The sequence below is a fragment of the Thunnus albacares genome, chromosome 18, assembly GCF_914725855.1.
Source record: "Thunnus albacares chromosome 18, fThuAlb1.1, whole genome shotgun sequence".
In the NCBI taxonomy this organism is placed as follows: Eukaryota; Metazoa; Chordata; class Actinopteri; order Scombriformes; family Scombridae; genus Thunnus; species Thunnus albacares.
Window position 1 is genome coordinate 26726186 of NC_058123.1, and position 26777 is coordinate 26752962.

At 40.5% G+C, this 26777-nt stretch overlaps 2 protein-coding genes and 1 long non-coding RNA gene across 6 annotated transcripts in view; 1 reads left to right on the top strand and 2 right to left on the bottom strand.

Moving 5' to 3' along the window:
• Nucleotides 1-10158: 10158 nt before the first annotated feature.
• On the bottom strand, nt 10159-18405 carry LOC122968812. 2 transcript variants are annotated; one of them, XM_044334297.1, is made up of 6 exons: nt 17959-18405; nt 16465-17849; nt 15521-15760; nt 14998-15395; nt 14290-14477; nt 10159-12481 (listed from the first exon to the last, which is right to left on the bottom strand). In XM_044334297.1, the coding sequence occupies exons 1-6, from the start codon at nt 18096-18098 to the stop codon at nt 12031-12033; spliced, it is 2802 nt and encodes a 933-aa protein (XP_044190232.1). In that variant the 5' UTR covers nt 18099-18405; the 3' UTR covers nt 10159-12030. The 2 variants fall into 2 exon arrangements, with proteins under 2 accessions (XP_044190232.1, XP_044190234.1); XM_044334299.1 differs by having other exon boundaries at nt 16465-18041.
• Nucleotides 17626-18775, top strand: LOC122968813. The gene is made up of 3 exons (XR_006398895.1): nt 17626-17712; nt 17990-18044; nt 18453-18775. It is a non-coding gene; the product is annotated as an uncharacterized LOC122968813 (long non-coding RNA).
• A 312-nt stretch (nt 18776-19087) lies between these two features.
• shroom3 (shroom family member 3) overlaps nt 19088-26777 on the bottom strand; it is a 76074-nt gene continuing 68384 nt past the window's right edge. For all 3 annotated transcript variants that reach the window (XM_044332828.1, XM_044332829.1, XM_044332830.1), the window contains 4 exons: nt 25614-25713; nt 25150-25315; nt 24900-25021; nt 19088-23229 (listed from right to left, as the gene is read on the bottom strand). In XM_044332828.1, coding sequence (XP_044188763.1) covers nt 22834-23229; nt 24900-25021; nt 25150-25315; nt 25614-25713 — 784 coding nt within the window. In that variant the 3' untranslated portion in view covers nt 19088-22833. The remainder of the gene's footprint in view (nt 23230-24899; nt 25022-25149; nt 25316-25613; nt 25714-26777) is intronic.

Here is a 26777-nt window from a genome sequence, read left to right on the forward strand (position 1 = left end):
CAACCGGCTCTTTGTCTTCATTTGCCTGTTCATATACGTTCATGTTTACGTCCTGGATAAACAGTGATGACCTGCAGGGAGGAGGTCAGGGGTGAAAGGTCACAACATTCCAAGTCTGTAGATGGAACAAGATGGATGAATAAACAGGTGGTATATCAAAACATGGACAAATAAATCTAAAACTATCTGCATGGATTTAATACAATCATACAACACACACATATTAGTATATAATGTCTCAAATATGCTGTTAGTGGCAGACAGTTAAGTTAATATAAGATATTTCCTATTTGAATGTATTTTTTGTAACATTATGTTGTTATTTAAGCTACTTTTAACTATGTTTGTGTCCATTATATGGATACATAAAAATGACAATACAGCAAATTCTTAGTTACTGCTGCTGTGCCTGCACAGTCAACATGTCAACATTGCAGGTATCTTCCTCGTTCAGGCAGAAAGCACACTGACCTGCAGCAAGAGGCTTTGTTGATTCAAGGAGCTGCTAACTGTCAGCTCATGCATCTGAAATGCATCCAAGCTGTCAGTGTGTGGTCCTGTCTATGTACTATCACCTATCAAAATAAAACGTGCAATAAAGTTTGATAAAAACATCAAGAATTTCAGCTGTATTGCCAATCAGGTTACAGAATCTGATGGTACACCTGTTACATGTTATCTACCTCCACTCACAAATGTGTTTTTCTATCTTCAGTTGGATGTTATTTTCTTCTCTGTGCAGAATGATTTATGTGCAGAGTTTGTTTTCACATTCATCTGCTGAAAGTCTCTCTGTGCTCATCTTAAATCTCAACTAGTTTAGAATCAGGGTTTCAGTATGCAACTCACGAGTGTGATGTGGAAACTTCAAGCCTCCAGCACAGACACTGAGAATTAACTTACCGGTAATAGTGAAGCAGAAGGCATCTTGTGTCAAGCAGTTTCACTTTTGAAATGAAAAATAGATCCAGAGATTCTGGAGTTTTCAATGAGGGAGAAGGAATAGATGTCATTTTAAAGATTTTAATAAGATAATTGATATTTTTTTGTAGAAAAACCATATCAGATACAAGTTATTATTCAAAGCAGAGTATTTCTTGCAGTCTTAAGCATGTCTGGAGGGGATCTTTAAGGACCTGTGGCTCTTGGAGGCTCTTGTGTTCTGTCTTTCAGCCAGTATGCAAACCTGTTTATCACAAACAGATACTGGAGGATTTGCAGTGAGTGACCTGTCTGTGGGAGGATTGTAAACTCCACCAGATGGTGCAGTTGGCTCTGCAGGCTTGTCTTCTTTTTGAAGAGAAAAATGTAAAAACAAAAGGTAAAAACCTGTCCTTTATTGCATAACTTTGGGGGGGGAAACACTGAATTCTGTAAATGACTGACTGCAGTAGACATACTGCAGTGTTACATATAGAGATTATTATTCATTTGATTATTTCATTTCTTAAGTATAAATACTGTAGTCTAAGAATACTCCATTACAAGTAAAAGCCTTAATTCAAAATGTTACTTAAGTAAAAGTATTAGCAGCAAAATGTACTTAAAGTATCAAAAGTTATTACAGTATATTGTTTGTCTTTATCACTAACAAATACACATAGTCCATCAATGTGGAGCCAATTTTAGATACTCTGGGTAGATTACTAGTAATAATACTGCATCTTCTTGTCTCTTCTCTTCTTTTTTCATGTCCAGACAAATATTTTCCTTTTTTCCAGACATCAAGAGTGTCTGTCTGACTCTGTGACAGACTGTCAAACACCGGCAGGATCTTCAACAGCTGCTTACTCAGTTCAAGACTTCCACAGTTCAACAGCTTGTTTTGTGTTTTCAACACTCTGTTTCACAAGTAAGAGTTCAGCTCGTGTCAGCAGCTCAGGTGCAAAAACGTAACTAGACTTGTGTTCTCTGCTTTTATAGAGGCAGCTCAATACGTCTCCTCATCACCATGACGTCCACTGATGTGTAGACTCAATATTTGGCCACATGATATATTTTTTATTTATTCAAAGTGAGCAGTTGCCCGTTTATAATTAAGATTAAAATGCCTGATTATATTAGTTAAACCAATCAAACAATTAGTCGATCAACAGAAAAATATGATAATTGATTAATAATTATAGTCATTTTCCAAGCAAAATGCCAAACTAGCTTCTCAAATGTGTGAATTTACTGCTTTTCTTTGTTATATATGTAAACTGAAAACCTGAAGCTCTAAGAATTTGTGATGAGCAGTTTTTTTTTATTTTTTGACATTTCACAGACTAAACAATGAATCAAAAGGGAAAAAATAGTAGTTTAATTGACAATGGTAATGATGGTTAGTTGCAGCTCTGGACCTTGACTATGACCTTTACTTGCTCACACTACAGACATTATCTCCACTCGGTTGGAAATACTTGGATATTTATTTAAAGTATAGTAATTATTATTATTATTATATACAGCTATTCAAGTACAGCTACTCAATTCATATTCACATCCTGTAAGTACAGTTAATTAAGATCTTTGCTCTACTGACCAGTTCTGCTTTAGAACCACACACTTGGGGTGGAGCTGAAATAAATAAATATATGCAAATGTAGAAACACAGTGATCCTGTCACTGTGTCGGGATAATTAATGATTAAATAATGAAGTTACCACTGCTGCGCACATATTGTTTCTGCTGCTGTGTGATGCTGCACATATTTATTCAACTCAAAGGAAAGAATCCTGCATACAGCAGCTGTGGACAACAACCAGAACATCAGTGCTGATTCAACATTCAGTGACGTGAACATAATTGCTAAGAGTCATCAAGCTGTTACACATCTTCATCATGTTAACAGCTGTATTTTATGGGAAATTGTGGGGGAAGGTGAAAAAAATTCAGCGAAATTCAACATTTATCAAAGCTTCTGTGATTTTGGAGAGGACGAGTGTATGTGTGTGTGTGTGTGTGTGTGTGTGTGTACATGTCTCTGCCAACGAAAGCCGCTCTAATGTTTATGGATCAATGTCAGTGCTGACATGTGAACACAATGTAGTGTTCTGTGTTCTGTGTTCTGTGTCCTGTGTGCAGAGGAGGCTTATTTAACCGTCATATTTTTCATATAACAGTGGTTTCCTTTTATTTGGTGTGAGTTTTATTGCGAGGTTTATCCAGAGGTGAGATGGCCTTTAGGGGGAAATGCAAAACCTGTTGCTAGGTAACTTAAAAAAGGTATTGTGAGGTAATGCAAAGTTACTTTTTTATTACCTTCCTCTCTACCAATCTATCTCGTAGGTGCTGAGATGATTCAAAGAATAAGTGAAAGCTTTGACCTGTTGGTGGTGCTAGAGGAAAAGTCAAGGGACCAATAAAATTATAAGAATTAAACCTCTGGGCAACATGAATATGCACCAAATTCCATGGCAATCCATCCAGTTGGCTAGTTGTTGAGATATTTCAGTCTGGACCAAAGTGGTGGACAGACAGAGTCATGCTGCTACTATGGCTAAAACTCATGCAGATTTCTTGTCAACAGAATGATCAGTTGTGGAGTATGGTTTGCCATCAACCTGACTGACTAAATAGTATATTATTACACTTGCCTATATATTGTGACTGGAGCTTTTCTGTGTCTGAGAAACATTTTTGCTGGTGGTGTTAGATACTGGTGGCTTTCAGATCAAGCAATCTGTTCAGCTTGATGGCAGACAAACATCACTCACAATACAACACAGAAGAAGTATCAGTGATCACTGAAGGTTTCAGAGTGTTAAATACATACAGATAAACAGCAGAAGTGTCCCCTTGTAGAAGGCATAAACTTATAGGTTTTACCCATTTTCATCATTTTTTATAATTTCTTATGTGTACACTGACTGTAAAGTTACTGTCAAAGCATGCAGTCAGTGAGGATTACTCTGGTGCAGGGCACAGTGTATTATTCTTAAGAGACCAGGGACCACATTACACCCTGTCTAGTCCATTTTGATTAATAAAGATAAGAATTTTCTTCATTGGCAATAAGACTGTTTCACTGAACAAATTTTGACATTTGACAGCAGGAAAAGCTCAGGTGTAAATAATAAAATGAATAATGGCTGAATTCCATTTAGCTGCTTAAGTTTCAGGGTCCTTGTATTGTTCATGTTGGATCACTGTCATACTGTCATGGCTTACTGGGACACTTGAATAGAACAGAGACATTGTTAATGTTACTAGTAATACCTGTGCTTTTCATACTATGACAAGTTTAAATGTCTGCTGTGAAAAAGGCTTGTCATTGTTTTTCTCTGGACAGTTTATATGGTTTTAAGAGACCCCAGGTATGTATGTGGCGGTACTGATTCCCCTTGAACACAGATGTTCTGTAAGAAGTTGGAAAACCTGCTCCCAGTCACATAAAGAAATAAAAAAAAAAAAATAATATTCACTTGGAGAAACCTCACAAGGTGTTGCACAATGGGAAATGTCCCCTAAATGAAATAATGCATCTTCAATAATTATAATGAAATAATGCCTCTTGAATAATACTAATGAAAAAATGAGGCATTTGTTTATCCTCTTTGATAAGGATAAACAAATGCCTCTTTAATGTGTATAAAAAATAAAGCCTGCAGGTATTTAGGCTATCGTGGGGCAAGCACAACTTCTTGCACGGTGGGCACTAAGAAACCAATGCAGGACACTTGGTTTATGTTATGGTATTCCCTCAAAAGGTACCCTCACATCAGAAAGAATAAGACCAGAGAGAGGACACAAAAGGGTCTGAACAGGCCAGAGTTTCTGTCAGACAATCTTTTCAAATGAGGTCTGCAACCAGTGGAGGAAAGAACAGAGTGACCACGGTGTGCAGTTTCTCTCCTCTCTTAAACCCCAGAAAAAGGGCGTTGTCACACCCCGATTGGCCGAGAGGGGAATGCACCCAGCTGCTCTAAATCACCACCTGGGAGCCAGTCCCCACACTCTGCACACAGGTGATCTGTATAATCCTCCAATCAACCCAGACATGCAACTGTCCGAATTCGGAACGGGGAGACAGGGAAATGATAGCAAGTCCCACAAAAGGGTGACTGCTACACCCCCCCCCCCCCCCCCCCCCCCCCATATAATAAAACACCGCCTCCTAGGTGTTTTACACATGTCATTCACACAGTTACTTTCAAATAATTTCACAAAAAACCCAAAAAATCATCTTCATCACTAGTCATAGTCAGTCGAGTCAAAGTCTCGAAGTGACTCTTTTCTTCCTTGCACCCTAGTTCGAACTTTTTCTTCCAAAACATCACCATAGACCTCGAGAAGAAAAGAGGACAGGAAAGCACTCTGAAATTCCTCCCATGTATGAATTTTCTCCCTAATGGTCTCCCACCAGTCACGGGCCGAACCATGCAACACACTTCTCATGGTTGCTAGGATCTCACCGTGGAAAAGCAGTTTCAGCAAGAGGAAATCACTGCACCTTTGCAAGTATACCACAGGATCTTTCTCATCCTGAGGCCTGCCATAGCAAGGGAAAAACATCTTAATGGGCAGCTTGCAATCAGCCACTCTACGGACTTCATCCTGGCAAACTGCACCCACAGGTTTGGTAGCACCCGAGCCCTCTGACTGAACTCCAACAGGAGCAGAGGTAGGTGACCACACGACATTTTCAACAGCTTGGGGAACAGTTTTGTGTGTATGTGCTTGTGATGAAACGGCAACAGGTGTTACTGCTTCTTTGAGGACCAATTCTCGCTTTTGTAGTGAATTGACCTGAGAAGTGAGTGCAAACTGGTGACAGACAAGCAACTCAAGGGTAGTCTGCACTGAACCAATCTGCTGTTGCATTGTATGCACCTCGGTTGCAAGTTGTATATCCTTGTTTTCAGTGACAGCGGATGTGATGGAGGACAGCAAGTCTTGATGGCCCGTTGTCAGGGGCTCTTGGAACTCAGATTGCGTTTGCCTTGCATTCCACTGAATGGCCTCTACGCACTTAGAAGCAAGACTGCTAACCTCTGCTAGCAAATGGTGACTTGCTTTCTCTACCACATTTGCTATATGGGTAGTACACATTTTCAGAGCCTTATCAATGGGTGTGCCCTTGGCAATGTCTGACAGCCATTCACGCTGCCAATCCACTGTGTTTTTGAACACAAGTTTCATGGACTCTATAGCATTAGCAAAAATGCTAAACCAGCACTGGACCATTCCTGGTTGGGAGAAGCTACTGAAACCGCAGATGAAAGCGGAAGTGACAAGCCTTCCAAAACCAGGGTGAAAGTCGACCGGGAATTGTGGCTCTACTGGAGCATCTACCCATCTTTCTTCATCCTCATCCTCAGCCAGTATATGCACCTCCAGCACAAGGGCAGGCATAGATGGGCCAATATTTATCAAGGGCTCGGATTCCAGTTCACCGATTGAAGGTTCAAAGGCAGTCATTGTAATGTCTGGGTCTTCCAAAGCCATAATGTAAGGTCATTAGTGATGTCTTTTACTGATACACAGGTTATAAGAATGTACACTCAAATACACTTAAATCAGATGATGAGACACAACATACAATCTCTTTATTTTAAAGATTATGCTTGTGTGACTATCCCTTCGTGGTTGCCACGTATGTGGCAGTACTGATTCCCCTTGAACACAGATGTTCTGTAAGAAGTTGGAAAACCTGCTCCCAGTCACATAAAGAAATAAAAAAAAAAACAAATAATATTCACTTGGAGAAACCTCACAAGGTGTTGCACAATGGGAAATGTCCCCTTAATGAAATAATGCCTCTTCAATAATACTAACAAAAAAATGCCTCTTTAATGTGTATAAAAAATAAAGCCTGCAGGTATTTAGGCTATCGTGGGGCAAGCACAACTTCTTGCACGATAGGCACTAAGAAACCAATGCAGGACACTTGGTTTATGTTATGGTATTCCCTCAAAAGGTACCCTCACATCAGAAAGAATAAGACCAGAGAGAGGACACAAAAGGGCCTGAACAGGCCAGAGTTTCTGTCTGACAATCTTTTCAAATGAGGTCTGCAACCATGTGCACGTGTGCAGTTTCTCTCTTCTCTTAAACCCCAGAAAAAGGGCGTTGTCACACCCCAATTGGCCGAGAGGGGAATGCACCCAGCTGCTCTAAATCACCACCTGGGAGCCAGTCCCCACACTCTGCACACAGGTGTTCTGGATAACCCTCCAATGAACCCAGACATGCAACTATCCAAATTCGAAACGGGGAGACAGGGAAATGATAGCAAGTCCCACAAATGGGTGACTGCTACATGTAAAAGTGTCATATTAGGGTTTTTTTGGCCATGCTTATGATGTGGCTTTATGGATGGCAGTGTTGATCAACCACTTTGATCCACACTGAATATTTGATGTCCTAAATCCTGCTGACTTCTGTGAATTTTTCATCTAGCACCATCAGCAGGTCAAAGTTTTCGCCTATTCAGTTAAAAATCTTAACATCTTCTGGAAGGATTAGCCCCAAATTTTATAGACATTTATATTATTCACATGAGTCATTAGGTTGGGCAAGGCAGAGTTTATCTGGTGCATGAAGGATAGACTTTTCCTACAGTTGTTGCGGCCATCATAGACCTGTTGAAGGCTGAAGACAAATGCATTTATGGTCTCCATAGTGCCAAAAAGCTTTGAGAGTGTTATATACTGCGTACATGCATAATGCAAGTGATGCAAGTTATGAGTGCAGGTACTGTGTTGTTTCAGTCTGACAATTTGGGTGTTGATAAGTCAGACGTCAGCTGAGCTATTATTCTGTTGAAAAGCAAACACTAGCTTGAATGTGAGGCTGTGGTGGCTTTTACAGACCACAACTGGTAAACCTTCCTTACTTCCAGTGTTCTTAACAGAGGCTGATGCTCTGGGCTCTGTTGCTCCAGTCCTACAGCCGAGACATTTGACACATCAAGCAGCGAGATCATGTGGTGGTGACACTTTACTTGTGTCCGGCTCCCTACCAGGAATGCCTCCTTTGTATATTTACTTACCCTCTGTCATGTTCCTGTCTTCCTTGTTCTCTCTCTTTCCTCATAAACCAGCTTCCAGGATCTGATTATTGAGGATGTGTGTGTTTTGCAGGTCCTTGACGTGGAGCTAAGGTGTTCCAGTGTACCTGGAACACCTGGCCAGTTTTCCTGGAAGCATTTTAAGCCCGTCTGCCCAGATGCCAGTGTGCAGATCTCTGCATTACGCATGAAGCCGTGCATATTTTGTACCATCCTTTTGGTTTTGTTTCACATTGACGTCAGCCACTACACTCACACTTTCATACACTACTGATATTGACCTCAACACTGTTTGCATTTATCATTAGAACTTTAAGAAATCTCAGTTCATTTTTGTAAATGTTTCTGTGAGTCTCCCTTCTTTGTTGTAGTCTACTAATATTACTGTATGAGATATTGGTTGTATTATGATTCTGTATTTTATTTTGTTTTTTGTTTGTTTTGTTTTCTTAAAAACAACGTAGTGGTAATTTTGCTGTTGGAATGTTGTAACATCAACATTCATGCCAATCTTATTATGTGATATGAAAAACTCTACAGTATTATGTAACTCTTATACACTACAGGTCTAACCGGCTGGTTCAGAATGTACACACCAGATCTGCCGAGCTTGTTCAAACAAAAACTTCACACACACACACACACACACACACACACACACACACACACGTACTCAATGTGCACTTTGACATTTGCGAGAAACCTCACTAACATAATCCTTTCCCTAGCTCCTAAACTTAACCTAAACCTAATACTAACCTTCACCCTCAACTGCCCCTTGAAGTGAGGACCAGACAATATGTCCCCACCTTACAAAAATGTCGTCATTCTAAAGTCTAAAACTAGTCTGTACAAAGACAAAAGTACACGAGCACAAACACACACATGCAGAGTCATGAGCAAACACGTCCTCCAGCTCCTCCAGTGTTTCCCCTGACAGATTCAACATGTTGTTACCAGTTTCTAAACCACCGTTAAGATTTAGAAGGGAGATCAACAACGCAGTGAGGTGGTGTTCATATGTGTTTGGACATCTTCTCAGTAACACAGACTATTACAGTAATACATGGAGGTTTATTATTACCCAGAAAACAACCAGTACTCCTATACAGTCCTACAGCAGTTACGAATATGCATGATGTGAGCTCAACATAATGAATAAAAAGATTAAGGTCTTAGAAATAGATTTTGTCACAGAGCCCCTCTGCAAAACTCTCCCCTCTGCAGTTTATGTGATAATACAGGATCATCTGATGATAATATAAGTTTACTGTCCATATACTTAGTATATTACCCACTGAACAGACAGTAGATACCACCTTCACCCAACATACTGTTACCAAGTGACCAAATTAGAGAGATTACTGTGTCAGACTTTTAATAAATTAATAAAAATTCACATCTATGAAACCTGAACACAGCTTTGATAAAGCCAACACCTCCAGCTGTGAAACATATTTAATATTCAGTGAATAAACTTTGTCCAGTGGTGTCAAAAATACTATATAGAAAAACAAAATACAGTCAACTTCATACTAGAATAATTTACAATTTAAAACAGACCAGATTTATCCTGGTAATGAATATTAAAGGACAATACTTGTGTTTTTATACATTTTACCCCGTTAATTGTGAATCCTTCCTCATCCCTGCTGATCATTTTCCACATTCTCCATCAGTTTTTAGACTGATCTCCAACAGATAACCCACCACAGTCAACATCCTGTCCGGTCTGGTTTTTGTGAGAGTTATGTTATAGTCATGTAATGTGTTCAAGTGTTAGTGAGAGGTTATAGGATCTGAGAATTTGTAGCAAGCGTTGCATCAATAAGCTATGTTGAAAAATCGAATTAAAAAGCAAACCTGTTAAATCATCACCAGAGCACTTGAACGTAGTACACAAACACCTGACAAAAAAGTGCAACTGAATACAACACCATCACACACTCAGATCTCATTCTCACAACACAGTTTCACCAACAGTTTATCCAGATTACCTAAAACACTTAATTTGGAGGTACTTTCAGGTGCTTTCACATTCAGTGAAAGCACCTGAAAGTAGGTGCTTTCACTGAATGTGAAAGCACCTGAAATATCAGTAAATACCATTGGAGAACACAGGAAAACTGTCGCACAACTATGGAAAGTACAATAAATCAAAGTTGTAGAAGGAAGTCGTTCTTTAATCTGTCATGGGTGTTTACAACAAGCAGCTAGGATGACTATTCCCCGATTCACCTTTAAATATGTTTGGCTAACCTGTTTACATTGTTGCTAACATGTCTGATCATGTTTCTTGACCTGTCAGATTTCTTTTTGGCGAGATCACCGTGTTCCCAGATATCAGCTGGTAAATGCAACATTTTTACTGATAGAAATGATCGACAAAACTCGGAAAACATGACCCACGTTGTAATAAACCAGAAATATCCTTTAAATCACCTCACCAACTGAAAAACACCTTTGACTCTGTGCCAATAACAAAAACTGAAAATTTTACAAAAACTACTGCCCAGGTGTTCATGTTATTTTGTCCACTACCTACCCAGGTTTAGATTGTTTACAAGTTGATTTTCATAGAAATGGAAGAAAGGAAATCAGTCTAAAAAGTGATGGAATGTAAAGTAAATGAACAGAGATCAGATGTGAGTGACGCTGTGGTATCGTCTCTGTCGCTGACTGTGCTTGAACTCTAATTGTATCTCCTGTGAGTGAATCACAGCTTCAGACTGAAACTGGAGCTCACGTGTCCCCAGGGCTCGTAAACTTCCCCCTGTTGCTGTTTTTTTATGTAACAATGACATCAGACAATCAGTTTGAAAACCGTTCCGCTCTGCCAAGTGCTTGCAATTCACCTCTCGCTTTAAGCCATCACATGTCTCAGATCCAGCAGACTTTGTGATGAAATCTTTTCTCAGTCGCAGAAACTAATGCTCCCCGCAGTTATTTGGACTGTGCTCAAGGTTTTTGGCTGAAAAGGATGAATACCTTTTTAAATATTAAGTCAGAGAAACCACACACACAGTTTGAGTGGCTTTGGACAGTTTGAAGACTGTTTATCCGTAAATGAGAAAGTACCAAGAAAGACAGTGTATATAACTACTGTCAAAAAGGCAACATCAACTTTCAGAAACATGTTCTTTTTAAACTGATGACTGTAACTCCTGAAATGTAATCCTGGGTGTTTGGTGAGTTAAACAGTCAACTATTCCTTGCTAGCAGGTCCCGTTTGAGACTGGTAGCATTCAAACTGAAAGTGGCAAAGCAAAATTTAAAAAACGTGGTGCTGGTAGCTTGGTGACATAGCCGGCTACCCTGGGGGCTAGCTATGAGCTACTGTAGCTGCCGAACTAACTGGTGACATGCTAGCAAGCTTGGACGTTTTAACGCTAACCACTAATTTGTATCCAGACTCCCCAAGTTTTAATGATAGGGAACAAGTCATGCAGATTGACTCGTATCTGCAATAATTTCAATGGAATTGCAGCGATTCCACGGAAATGAATTCATTTTTGCAGGTATAATTGCTGGTCTGACTGGGCCCTTATGGGAGACTCCTTTTAGGTAGACAATATGCTAATGCATAGCTAAGCTAGTGGGACTAGGTGTAGCTGAATATTAGCCCTTGCTGATTAGCATGTTGGAATGTATCAAAGTTTTAATCACAAAACTACAACTGTTACACTGCATTTTCTTTGGTGTGTTTTGACCACCTGTAGATTCTTAGTCTTGTTTTTAAAGCCAGTGAGACGTGGTATCTGTAGTACAGCAGCGACATGCCGTTTACGACTTTGGCATAAGACTGTCACTGTCAGGAATCCATCTGTGAAGAGTATCTGACAGTGGAGCACGAGAGGCAGATTATTGGCCACTTTTTGATCATGGTCGTGCTGTGGTTTGACCCAATTCAAGTTTAAACCTCTTTTGTGTTTGTGAAACCTGCTGGATGGCTAACAGCTGTTCAGTTGACTAGCTGGTCCAATCAGGTTGCAGAACTCTACAGAAACCTCAGTAATGTTGTCCGTCAGTTGAGATTTTTAAACAGAGGAGTCAGACTGATGTCCATGAAGATGACGCAGCGTTTTGTGTTTGAGGAACGCAGCAAATGACGAAGATCTTTTGACCTTTGTCAAGCCTGCAATGGTCAGTGGCCTCTGTCCTGAGGAAGCAGAGGAGAGGTGGTGGCGCCGACGACGGCGATGCTGCTGCTGTTCCAAGCTACTGTTCCCAGCTCCTGCCCCCTCTCCTAGACTGGCCCGCGCTGGCGCTCCCAGCAGCTGGAAGATGTCCGGCGGTGCAGTGCGGCTCAGGTACTGCCACGGCCTTTTTCCCGCTGTGTCCCTCAGCTTCACGTCAGCACTGAACTTTTTAACCAGCAACCGCATGATGTTCTTGTTGCCGTGGATAGCAGCGATGTGGAGAGGTGTGTAGCCACCTGATGACCTGGCATTTATGTCGAAGGTCAAACCAGCCTTTTGAACTCCATACCTGAAACCAAAACCAACAAAAGCAAATGAGTGCCTGGTTGCATAAAGTATCTTATGACATAAATACATCTGATATCCTTAGAAATAAATTAGTTACACAATGCTATTTAGTAAAAATTGCATTTTGAAACTGAAATTTTGAAATTCCTTCAGGTCAATTTTCCACACAATGAAATTATTTAGCAATGAAAATGAGAAAACAATTAAGTGCAAGTGATCTAAAGTAAGTTAAAGTGGTGGCAGTTGTTTTTTAATCATGTTAGCATGTTGGACCAACTCTTTGGCCCTGAGTGAAATATCTCACATTCGTGGTCCCCAGAGGATAAATTGAGCGACTTGACCTCTAGCACCACTTGTAGGTCAACATTTCTACATGTCCCACAGCAGTTGCTAGGCTCCCAGCCAAGAAACAGTCTGGTACATAACCCCCAATAAAATGGTGAATTGTTTTTGCACTTTGGTTTTTGTACAGATTAAACAAACAAGATATAACCTGCTAATCAGTGAGCTTAGAGGTGCTGGTGGGCTGATTTTGTTATTTATGGGAAGAGCCAGTCTTGCTGTTTCCCCCCTGTTTCCAGTCTTTATGCTAAGCTAAGCTAACAAGCTGTTGGCTGTAACAGCTATGGTGGTATCGATCTTCTCATGTAACTTTTTGCCAGAAAGTGAATACGTTTATTTTGGAAAAAGTCACACTATTCCTTTAAGATTAAAACCAAAAGAAGTGGGGCTTGACACAATGTTAGTTTGGAGAACATAGTAAGTTGCCTATTTATACAGTGTTCGCCTACAAGCAAGCTACTCACTAGCTTACAAGTGTTGACACTCCCCCAGCATAGAGTGAGATGTGGTTGAGGTGGTGTTGCATGATTAGTTCACTTCTGGTGGGTCTTCAATGTTAGACTGTTGAAAGTCTGACAATGTAGAGCTTAGCCTGACAGGCCATCATACTGAGGATAAACCCTTTGGATTTACAATTCAAAAGTGGATGGAACAAACAACATACTGATGATTTTAGCTATTCTTGAGGCGTGTTCAGACAGAAACCAAAGCAATTTCTCCATGTCACTGAATTGACCACTGGGGCAATGTACTGACTATTCAGATGTTAGCTGTAGCAAGTAAAATATACACCAACTGTGGGTGATGGTGTGTTTGTGCTCAGCTCAGCCTCTGACTGAACACACCAGGAACTCCAGGTGTGGAACACCAGTTCTTTCTGTCATGTCCCTCAGTCTCTCTCCTTTTTCATCTCATCATCTGTACGTTTATGAAGTAGATACATAAAGCCCCCACTGAAGTGCAGTTTTTCGCTTTAGTTTAAATATTTTCAAGTTGCACAGATGTGCCTTTGCTCCACTGAAAATGTTAAGTCTACCCTGAGGGTAGCATTAAAATCCAAAGGGTAGTTTGGGGAGCAGGAATGTGATCAGAAAATTTCATCACAATCTGCCTGTTTGATTTTGATATTTTTTCAGCACAAGATAACATTTTGGCTTGACAGCTGCACTAGAGAAAAGGTCAGTAGGTTAGAAAAGCCACTGAAGATCATGCTACAGGGACCATAAATATACACAGCATATTTCATGAAAATCTGACTAACAGTGATAAACAGTATATTTCACTCTGGACATCAGAAACCTCCAGACATATTGATGATACATGTAAGCAGTTCAGATATCACTACAGGCCCACAAAACTCTACTATTCAAACTATGTCTTAATGATGTGAAACCAGAATGCTCTGTAGACCAGACCTTCCTGTTTTACAGAGTGTAAAGCTGAAGAATCTAACTGCTAGCTACATACCATAAGGTATTGAGGACTCTGTGGTCACCATGTTTGGCAATCCAGTGCAGCACAGTAAATCCAGAGATGAAATCTCTTCTGTTGAGCAGGGATGAGTCCTCTCTGAACAGGGAGTAGATGTCGGGCCAAACGCCTTCTGCCCCCTTCACCAGCCAGACATGCTCCTTGGGCTCCAGAGGAACCAGCGACTGACGACAGGAACAAACATCAGTTTATTTAAATTCTCTCCTGGGAATCAATTAAGGGTTATTGTATCATATTGTATTGTATGCTTTAAAATAAGAGTTCATGTTTCTGACTCACCAACAAAACAGCAAATTATTTTGTTTCAGAAAATTAAAAAACTACGAATAACATAACAATGCTTCCATACAGGACACGAGGGCTCACTGAATACACTATAATTCAAATGCCCGATGTAGTGATACAGACACAAAAGGGTAAGAAACATGTACATGCAGGTAAATAGTTATCTGTACAAACATTTAAATGACAGAACCAATTCCATATTAATCAATTTTAAATAATCCCAATTTAAATGTTGAATCAAAATTTGTTACATCTGTGGTTTCCACACATAAAGATTTCCTCATAAATCATTTGCAAGTGGAAAGTGTTAGTTTATCAGCCAAATTACATTAGAGAGTGTACAGTAGGTTTGAATGAGACATTTAAAAAGAAACAAACTGTGCAGTCTGTAAGTCTCACCTGCCTAACATGTGGAGCACCGGAGGAGGAGGTGCCGGCTGGGAGGCTCCTCCTCCCTCCCTTCCTCTCCCCATCCTCGGCCAGGTCGGCGAGGCTGTGGCAGCGAGGCGGAGTGGAACAGGACGACAGCGAGGAGGACGACAGGTTGCAGTGAAGGCTGAGTGAGGACGAGATCAGGTGGAGGCGGTTCAGCCGAGCTGCTTCACTTCCTCCTCTTCCTCCTCCTCTCCTCTCCTCCTCCTCGAGCAGGTGGTCGAGGTTGGCGCCCAGGCTGCGACACATCCGGCTCCTCAGCTTGCTACTGAGCCGCTTGGCTACCGCCGGGCGCAGTCGCACTGGCGGGGAACAGGTAGAGCCCTCGCTTGACTCTGCCCCCTCGGCGTCGTGGTGGAGATCACCTGTGGGGTGGAGTAAACGTCGGACACTTTCAGACAACTTTTATGGTGTACAGCCGCCTCAGCATAAAGAAAGATTGTCAATGTTCTTGGTTGAACTCTTGGTCGACAGAAACTTTAGCACTAACCTGTGGAGCCGTCCCATGGCAGTCCGTAGGGTGTAGACTGCTGGTTGTCATGGAGATTGTCGGTGGAATGACGCAGAGGCGACACACAGACTGTAGGCTTCTGGTCATTATGAAGATGGCCTGTAGAGGGATGCCATGGTGTTGTGGTTTTACTATCAGCATGATGCATCACAGACTCAGGTTTAGGTGCTTGGGCTCGCTGGAGTACTTCCTGAATTTTAACCACGCCCACAGTCTCACCTGTTGACACAGCAGAGTTAAAAACACAATTTACATTTTATTTAATTTCTCATAATGTCTGTTTTCCGCTCTCTACAACGACAACAACAGTGATTTGCCACAAAATGCATATTAGACGCAGTAGATGTCCTAGCCCCGCCCACAGTGTTTGATTGACAGGTGAGGGGAGGGCTCATGCAGATACTCCTTACCTTGTAGCAATTTGTCAAGAAATGTTGACACTGAATGTCTGGTCAGATTCATAATCTCATTCACTTATTCTTTGATCAGATGGTTCCTGATTTAAATCAAAATTTTGTTTTGACATTATTGTGCGTCTGCAAGGAAATAGCACATTTATCGGGGACTACTTTTAGCTGCGGATTAATACACGTTTTGTGCTATAGTGAGTATTTCTGGCAGCAGGACGGTGTGTGTGGGATTGAGTCATAATAAACTACGGTGTTTGTGTCCATGGTAATGAAGGAACATGTCACCCAGTGCAACAGTGTGACTCATTGAGGTGTTATTAATTGTTTTTCGACAACAAGCGAGCTCTATGGCACAGAGAAAGACGATATCAGGCTTTGGATTCACTGACAATATTTGTTGGTAATTCAATCAATTCGTTTTGGTCTTTTCATGAGATTTGTTGACAGTAAGAAAAAAACAGACTTGATCACCAGACTTATCCTTTAATCTTTTCTTACAAATTGCTGCTGTACCTGCTCTGGCCTGCAGATCCTCGTAGCTGCTGTTCCACTCTGAACCTCTGGGGGAGTCAGAGGACGGCCAGTCACTGCTGAAGCTGGCGTCAGATGGGGGGGACAAGATGCTGCCCTGACTAGATGACAGGCGAGCTGTTTGACTTTGACTCAATCCCTGCCTGGCCTCCAGCTGCACACCTGCAGGCTGCGTGTATCGGTGATCCGGGCGCATACTGCCGTGCAGCGCCGCCTCCTCAGCTCGGTCTAGAGACGGCGTGTGGCGCTCTGCCTCTAAAGGCAGGCTGCGTCGGGTGGACATTGTGTCCCCCGGGACAGACGCAGGTTCCCGCCCTGGCCCTGCCCACTGTCCTCTTAGCTCCGCCCCTGACTCTAAGCTCCACCCTGGGCCACGAGGGGGCAACGTTTCCCCTTCCACATCCTGGATGTAAATTTTCGGGGGTTTCCTTTCTGATGAAGAGGAGGAGGAGACAACACAGGGAGGCGCAGGCGGGTCTATGATGCATGGTGAGGAGGCAGAGAGGACCCTCTCTGAGTGCCCAAGTGGAGTGCTCAGGGGCCACAATGCTCCTGCTGAGCCCCGCCTCATTGGGACCTCCTCCTCCTCTTCCTCCTCATATTCATCATGAGAGACTGCACTTTTGTAGCTCTTCCTGCATCTGGCGCGGCGTGGGGTGACCTGAGACTGAAGACTGATATGATGAAGAGCAGGGTCCTGATGAAGAGCTCCCTCAGGCTGTTGAATGGCCTCCCTTCCTCTGGGGGTCTCTGGGACTGGGACCTGCTTGCTGGTTGCTCCATGATGTCTGACTGCAGGTGTGATCCCAGGAGGCAGGGCAAACCCCACCCTGTTCTGTCCCGCCTTAGGGCGGTGGTCCCGGGTTGGAGGTTCTGGCAGACTGGGGGTCTTTGTCTCTGTCTTCTCTGGGATCTGAGAGTGACTCACCACCTGAGCAGCTGCTGGTCTAGCAGACTTAGGTGTGCTGATCACCTGTTGCTGCTGTTTCAGGTTCAAATTTGTTTCCAAATTGTTGTTGTTGTTGAGCATGATCCCAGCCGCAGGTAGGATTGTTTTCTTAGCGGTGTCTCCCAGCGGGGCGGGTGTTGTCTCCTCCCTGAGCTGTTGTTTCAGCCGGGGCTGCTCTCTGCTCCCAGCCTTGTTCGGGTAGCCGCTCTCTGGGGAGGACTCGGTGCTCCTCCCGGCGGGGAGCCGTCGCGGTCCGGAGGAACCCACTCCACCTCCTCCGGGTACATGTCCTTTGAATTTCTTCTTGAGAATGACGTAAGATACGCCTTGCTCCTGTTTGACGGTAGCCACGGAGTTGACAAACTTTTTGAAGAGATCACGGTTCCGGCTCCGGTCCGCATGGTCCCGGAGGAAGTACCTGAAGTGCAGAAGCAGATCCGAGTTCTTCACCGAGCCTCCGCTGCTCTGGAGGAAATGTAACACCGCGTCCTGAGTGAAATCTGTAGCCATTCTGGTCTCTATTTTACCTGGTTAATGTCTTTCTCTCCCGCTTTGCAGGTCTCAAAGGTCGAGGAGTTTCTGACAGACTGGAGTGAAGCTCCGCCCTCCTCAGGTATTTAACCCTCACCTGCTGCATTCCTTCCGGCAGGTGAGCCGCCTGACTCATGATGTGAATACTAGTAAATAATTGCTGCAGTTTGATCGAAACTTGTTGACTTGTATAATATTTTACAAGTATATGAATCAACCATAGATGGAATGTAACAGCTAACACATGGTAACAGTTTGGGCTTTTTTCTCATCAGGAATTTAAAGTTGGACAGTTGAAAATGTAATGAGCATCACAAGTCAGTGGTAAATCAGCATATTCAGAAAATAGTCCCTAGTTCCCTTAAAAACTAATTTTCAGATTGAATTCCACACACTCACTGTGAAACAACAGGAAGCTTTTACATACATGCTAATTATGTAGGCTATATTGTGCTCTTTTGGTGTTTAACTATGTTTTAATGTTTTATAGGTTTCCTTGCAAACGAATCCCAAAACTGCAATATTGAGAGTGATCCCTGAAGATTGTAGACACTCAATAAATACTTGCTGATATTCTTTTGGCTACAGCAGGGACAACGAAGTTATGAAATGAAAACAATTACATATGGAGTGAAATTACAGAAAAAAAAATGGAATACACCAATAAATCATTTCACAGGCCAATGAAATATGTTTATGTTTAAACATAATGTAAGCTGTTGTGATTGCACCCATTCTCACTCATTTTTACTCACATTTGATCTTTTTTTTATATAACAAATATCTGTTTTATTTTTTCTGCTTGTGTCTGTTTTGTCCTTGCAGCTACATTTGTAATATATTTTTTGCAAACTTATTTGAGCAATTGAAAATAATAAAAAATAAGATGAAAAAGCCTCTTTAACTCTTGTTTTTTCAAATGTTCTTTAGTTTAAAAGCGGGATCAGACTACACCGTATCTGTGCAATAACTGCCCAACAATTGCTCATTATCTCCCATGTTATGTGTCATAATGGAAGACAAATTTTCATTTGTGTGTGTGTGGGTGTGGGTGTGGGTGTGGGTGTGGGTGTGTGTGTGTGTGTGTTGAACAGCTTGAACTAACAGACAACTTGAAGTCTGACAGCATTTACAAAATACATTTATTTAGTAAAAAACAGGAGCTGTTTTCCAATCATCCTTTCACAAAGTCAACCGTCAAAATACATCTGAGATATTCTGCTGTGCCTAACGAGAACAAAACACACAAACTGCTGTAATGTTTGGAGAATACGACAGATTGAGAATAGCTGAAAGGTGCTCTCAAAACTAAAACAGAAAAGTAAAACTCGTAGGTGCAGAATAAAACATTGTCCATCAATAAACAGTTCAGAGTGAAAACTAGGAACAAAACCTCCACTGATCAGTACTTCAACTTTTTGAAAACCTCCTCTGTATTTTAGATTCCACACACTGCTGCCTCAACAATAAATACTAATTCTGTTGATGATGCTTGTGATGCTCTTTATACTATTTAGACTCCCCAGATAAATTAAGAGGGAAGAAAATTGGTGACACTGATAAAAATTTGTAAAATGACATTTGACATTTATAAAAACAAGTGAGTCAAATGTAAAGTTGATCTTTCACTGGCAGATGGAAGAATTGATCAAAAGTGTTTATTGTGTTCTGTGGACAAATACGGGAGTCCAGAGAGGACAACAGTATACTCAGATAGAAAATGAAATGTTTTCTTCTGGGTTGATTATAACTTTTAACTGTTTGAAAGCCACCTGACATTTGATGGGAGAATAAAAGGACAAAAAACTCCCAAACAAACAAAACCACCAAATAAGTTATAAAAATGTAAATTATAAAGTGTATTTCTTCATTTCTATCAAATTAATGTAAAAATGCCAAGAAAAGAAAAGAAAAAAAACAGGATGTAACATAATACTTATGTTGTGATCGTGAGAAATGATACAAGGAGGAACATTTTAAATGTTTGTATTTTCTTGACTGTTGAGAGTTTTACCTTTCCCTCCACCTCATCTTTGAGTATTACTTGGCAACATTTATGATCTGGAGATAAATACTTGTGGTTGCACTAGCAAATATTTTTGTTAATGTTAACTTTATATGACAGTAATTAATAATTCATGAGGAGAACAATTGAAATAAGGGAATATGGGAAAGGGGCACTCCACTGATTTTACACAACTTTTAGTTTACTCTTATTGAGGACTCCTACTCAGCCTCTGAAGACAGCTGTATAACGTGTGCTGTGACTCTGGAGGTAAGCCTGAGAAAATAACCCTGATGATGTCATAGTGATGTCATCAAGGTTATCTATGATTGAGACTTTACATTTTTAACCAAATGTCTTTGTTACAAACTAGAGGTGTGGGGTTTAAAAGACGTGGGCTAAAGGCGAAAAGGCTCTAATGAAATATGTTATCAAGTTGCATTATGGGAAGTGTAGGATCCAGAGTTTTGGGAGTTTGACTCATTCTAGAGACTAAAAGTCAGGATATCTCTGCCTCTGCTGCACTGATTTTGACCTTTCTTTTTTAAATCTGTTTCTCTCAAGCCCTCCAACTGTATGAAACTGCAATACTAAATCACTGGAGTACCCCTTTAAAATGTGTTTTAGCCTTCATCTTGTGTTGGTTTTAAACATCATGTTTCCACAGGAATCATAACTTTTGATCAGGAGTAAATCAAACATCAGAGGAATAATCACATAAGCACATGTGGGTCTTCAACTGATATCAGTAACTGAAACAATGACAGGCAGAGCTGACAGAGTGTTGGTTCTTTTACTGAACAAAAGCTTCAGGCAGAGATTAAATCAAGAATTCTAGGTGCTTAGTATTTGTCTAAAACAGATACAATAGGCAGGTGAGTTTTTATAAAAGCAGTGTTTGATTTCTCTCAATGTAACAAACATGCAGGCTTCATTTCTCTGACAGTTTGATCAGAACTGGACTTAACGGAGACTTTCTGTGTCTATAAAATGAAAAGTTTTGTTTCACAAGAATACACAAGGAGGATCATTTAAATAAAAACTAAAATGTGTCTTTTATCCTTCGTCTGTCGTAGGTTTCAAATAAAGTTTCCATGTGGCTCTGATTGTTTTATGACTAATCAGTCAGAATGATGTTTTGAGCAGCTGTTTACAACCATCACAGTCCAGTTTGGATCAAAAATGAATGTGTGAGGCAGCTTGGACGTTTTTCAAGACTTATAAAACTTAATCTGCACCCAAACTAAGTGAGACATTTAACCGCAATAAAACAGCTTGTCGGTTGAATTAAGTACATGATCAACAGGACATTGATCAGAATTTTCTAGGCTTGGAAAATTGTTTAAATTAAATTAAATATGAATTTTAAAAAGTTTCTCAAATGTGAAGATTGACGTCTTTGCTGTTTCATATCTTTATAAATTAAATATCTTTGGGTTTGGTAAATCGTGACATTTTTTTGTTATTCTCTTAACTTAATAACTAATCTGTTAATTAAAAAATTACTGACATATTAATTGTGATATTTATTTGCAGTTGTGGCTCTTGCAAAAATCTCATCTTAAACCTTTAAACAACAGGAACAAAAAACCTCAAATCCAAAATGAAACCAAGTTGATGAAAACACTTCATCCCGTAAGAATCTTTGGAATCTGACCTTCTGACATCAAACATTTCATCACAGGAAACTGTTAAAGAGGCAGAAGCAGAACTTTGTTTTATCATTCAGTGTAAATTCTGCTGCAAACAGTAGTCAAATTGCTAAAAGTGCTACAAGCTCCAGACATACAGACAGCAGTAGTAGTGTTACAGTATGATACGACAGTGATGATAACATTTTCTCAACCCTTCAGGTTCTGTGCACTCAGCTTCAGATGATTCTGACTTTTGATTCTTTTCGCTGTAGTGAAATAAAAACATTGTCCCTCCAATTTTGGTGGTCATTTATTTTAGTAAGTGAACTGTACATGTGTGAAAGCTGAGCATGTCTTGTGAAAATAATTGATGAAAATATTTTAAATACTGGTATATTAATTGTCTTTGGGAGACAACACACCTGCTCACTTTGTCTTTTCATTAGAAATAAAACTTCTTGGAGGAACATGTGAATGTTTGAGGTTCCTGAAAGCACCGTCTGCTTTGTAAAAGGACAATTCCAGTGTGATCGGAGATTTTTAAAAAACATTTTTTTATCCTTTTACTATAAATTCTTGGTCCTTTCTAACCTGCCTGCACCGGGAGTAAAGCCAATTTTATTCAGCTCTACAGTGTTTAGAATCTATCTAGCAAATTGAACAGAAATTAAAGTTGAGATTAACATTTCCAACTTTACAGATCTTGTCTTTACTGAGAGGACACTGAAAATATCAAGTATTTCTTAACATGATAAGAGCTGGAAAACATTAAGAAAATACAGGAAATGATCCGTAATCCTGGAATTGTCCTTTCAGCTATTTGACAATGAACTTTCTTGGGAACTTCCAACCTGAAAACACCTGTAGGACCTTAAAAATCACTTTTCAGAACAAAGGATAATTAGAAACGTTGGCCACAGTCGCTTTGACTCCACACACAGTGCTGGTTGTTAATGCTGAGGTGAGCTGAGGTTTTGATTATTCCTCAGGTGAAACGTACAGTCAGGTGTGAATAGAATGAGGCACAATAAAGGCTTTTTCTTCTTCATGTGTGAAGTCTGCATAGTAGTTTCAGTGTGAACGCAGCCTGCTTCAGGCCCACTCTTCCTTCATGTTAAGCTCCTTCAGTTCAGAGCATCACTCACGCTCCAAGTGAGTTTTTAGGGAGCCAATCGGCTCGTCTTTATTTCCTGTCCTGTACTGCCACCTGTAACAGCAGCTTGTCTGTGACATCACAGTGATGTCACAGTGGTGGACCTGACTGAGTGGGTGGGGGCTGGAATCAGAGAGGGAAGAAGCAGCGGCGGAAACGGAGAAGAGCAGCTGGAGGGGCTCAATGATGAGAATGAAGACCAATCGTGAGCCGCCGCCAGCTCTGGTGGCAGGCTTTCAGCCAGCTGCATCAGCTGCTCCTCCCCCTGCCGTATGAGGTCATCAAGGTTCCGCTGGTGAATTAAAAGGGAGGGTTTGGTGCTGACAAAGCGGCGGTAGTCCTGGAGCTGTGGTTTGGTGAGGTAGCCAGACAGGATGGCGTGGACCGCACGCTGACGCCGGTCCAAGTTCTCCTTCAGCTCCCGGGCGTCTTCAGTTTGACGGAGAAGCTGAGAGCGTTTGTGATTGAGGGACTCCTGAGGAGAAGACAAAATATGATCTTGCTCATTACTCGGCAAATACTTGTAGACTGTTTACGTCAACATCCAAATGGAAACTAAAAGTGGGAATTTAGTGTAGTTTTAGGGTGTCAGTTCAAATATTTGGTAATAATCCTACAAGTCAAACTAACGGGTCAAAATGACACTTTGACTGCACATCTAATGACTGAATTCCTCAGTAGTTTGAGCCTAATGCTAACATAGCATGTTACTATACCAACAAACTTAATAGTAGCATGTCACCATAGTTGCTATATACATGTTAACATGCTTAACATAAGTTTGTTAACATTCTGGCTGTAAGCATGATGTTATGTTGCTGTTAACATGCTAATGAGCTATTATCTACCCTAACTCAGACACAATCACTCAGTGACGCATACAATTTGCACTAATGGTGGACAGAAGATATTTAAAGGAGACTAGTTCTATTAAGTAGTATTGCTGTAATATATCTTCTGGCCACCCGGGGCAGCACTGCACCACACAGCTGCAGAGCACTGAGCACTCCAGTCCTGCAACATCTTTGTTTTTTTGTCCATTTTTGTGCATTTACATGATTTGTATGACTGTAATGGAAGAGATGTTTCTTGGTTGGAGTAAACAATGTTTATCATTGCTTAACACCTTCCTGACGTCATTTTATCCCCACCTAATAGGTTGCTAAGTAGATTGCCTACGATCAAATGACTTTGTATGTCATAACTTTACATGATATGCCCCACTAGTGGTACTGATGAAAGAGTAGCAAGGGGGTCACTAGTTAGCAGTCTTGCTCTGAAAGCTCTGATGTGTTATTTGTCAGACAATAAATAAGACAAACATGGGTGACTTGTCTCTGTCAAAGTCCATCATTCAGGGTAACTATAGTAAATCCTTATTATAGTCATTTTGATCATGAACCCGCTACCATAAAACTGTACCTCAACACATATTACTTTTGGCCCAGGTGAGACAGGATGAGAATCATTTTAAAACTCTTTTTTAAAATGTTTTTGTGTGTGACTGCAATAACCACAACTAATGAATATTGTAAATATTTTGATATTTAACTTCATTAATATGATAAAGTATCGATTTCTATACAAAAATATAGTGATTTGTATTATGTCATCAGTCACAAGTATGACTGACAGCATTATGAATACTATATTGTACGATGTGTTTTATTTCATTAACAGGTCTTCTAACATTTTCAGATACATTTAACAGCATATGATGTGACCGTCTGACATCATCAGTCAGGACAGCACATACAGTAAATGAAAAGTTAGAGTTAGTATTTAATCAATGAGTTTACTAAAAAGCTTCAACACTGATTCATTTATCACATATGACAGCAGTACTGTTGAAATGAAGATATAAGACAATACTACTAATACAAAATACTCTTCTGTCTATTTTCTTTTGTTGACAATTTCACAGAAACCTCCAACCACAAGAAGAAGAAACAACAAGAAACAACAACACTAAAGTACTGAGACAGTGATTCGCACGGGACTAATATACCAGACTTAACTAAGACCTCTGTATATGGTGAAACCTTGGTGGTCAATATTTATACTAACCCAAACTGACAAACAGGTAAACAAACACAGGAAAAGTGTCAAACAGGTAAACGGACAGACAGGTAGATGCTGTCTCACCTTCTCCTCTGCTATGTCCTCTTGTGTCAGCTCTTCTCTCTCCAGAGCGAGCAGAGATCTGTCGATCCTCGACAGTCGGCTGCACAGAGACAGCAGCAGGTTCACGATCTTCTCCAGATCTCCTGCAAACACAACAGGGTCAACATCTGTGACACACTCTAGAAAAACCTCATGGAAAATTTAGATATTGAACCTTAATAATGTAATTGTTGTTGTATTGCTCCTATACAGTAACAGACAGATGTCGTACCGATGAACATGCTGAACTTTTCCCTCTCATTGGTCTTGCAGTGTTCCTGCACCAGCGAGTCGATGCTCGACCCCAGCGCCTGGTGTTGCCTCTGCTCCTCACTCAGCGCCTCCTTCTCCTTTCGCAGAGCTGCCACACTGCACTTCAGGGCCTCACACAGCTCAACCTGGTGGACAGGACAAGAAATGCAAGAATACTCTGTGGTTACACTGGTTAGAGAAACAGCGAGTAATAATTAGTTTAGTTTAGTCTACTTTCATCAGGATAATCCACTCAGTATTACTATTAGTATGACTGATTACATGATGTATGTGATGTTTATTTGTTCCTCTCCATCTTTGTTCCTGCGTATTTTGTATTTTCATGTAAAGGTGGGAAGAAATGAAGGATTTTTTTCATGTCTATATTTAACACAATGTTAAAAGTTTACATTGATAATAAAGAGTTAAATTTAAAGAATCTACCTTCTTGCTGTCGAGGTCCTTCTCGTCCTCGTCCAGATCGATCTCCGTTCCTTGATCCGTCGCTGTGCTCTGAGCAGGATCACAGATGCCATCTTGGATCCTGGGGTGGAAACAACACTATTTAAAAACCTATATTTCCAATTTATTTGCCTTTTTTTTAAAAAATAAATAAATAAATAAAAATCTGTCATTTTTGTATTTTATTCTTTTGAATGTTACACAGCTGTTGTTGATGTCCAAGTGGAGACATTTCAGAAAAGCTCAGTAAAGAGAGCAAAAGGAAAGAAAGACATAAAGAGATAGCAAGCAACATAAACAAAATATAATAAACAAAATAAATACAGAAGAGTGAAAGGAAAAGACAGAAGAAGAAACAAGTGAAAATTAGACAACAAAATCAACAAATTAATAAAAAAAGAAAAATACAGGAAGCAAAAAAGGTAATAAAATAACCACTATGCTGACTTACAGCTAACTGACGCTGACTAATTTATAGCTGTTTTATCCTGTCATGTAGATGTTTTATGCAAACATCTTGACTATACTATTTATCCTCCAGAGTTTACTTCTTGTCAAGTAAAGACTCTAAAGGTTCATATTTTTTCAAGCCACATGACCAATAACTTTTTCAACATACATATGGGCCTTTGAGTATTGTTTTAATATAGATTTGAAAAAATGTGAACATTATTTTGTGAGTTATTATTTGATATATTGAAATCCCATCTGTTATACCAACTGTGGCCACTAGGTGTCAGTATTGTTCAGCTGTTCAGACTGTTTTGATCTCAGCATCCAGACAAAACATTCATCGACTAAGACAACAAGGAAGGAGTCACATCTGTCCTCTGAACTGACACTTAAGGTTTTCAGACATGTCTAACAGCAGAAATCTATCTTGCTATTTTTTTTTTAATTAATCCACAGTTCTTACATGATCCATCTGTCTAGTGGAGTTTAATGAAACACTCACTCACAGTGTTACCACACTCTGCTGTTGAGAAACATTGATCAGGTTTGTCTGGTCTCTCCTGTACCGGCTACAATAGAAATCATATTTTCAGCTTCATGTTACATCATTGCTCTAGCCTGGTTCCAGACCTGCAGTGACTCAAATAGGTGTGGTGTTGTGCTCATTGACGACTCTTTCGTCAGTTGGAGAAG

Bases quoted from the DNA above. Each gene is read 5' to 3' on its own strand.
- LOC122968812 (XM_044334297.1), bottom strand. From the start codon at position 18,098: ATGAGTCAGGCGGCTCACCTGCCGGAAGGAATGCAGCAGGTGAGGGTT. The intron at 15,761-16,464 runs GTACAGCAGCAA...CTGTGTCAACAG, and splicing joins GGATCTGCAGGCCAGAGCAG to GTGAGACTGTGGGCGTGGTT. The intron at 14,478-14,997 runs GTGAGACTTACA...TCCTGTCGTCAG, and splicing joins GTGCTCCACATGTTAGGCAG to TCGCTGGTTCCTCTGGAGCC.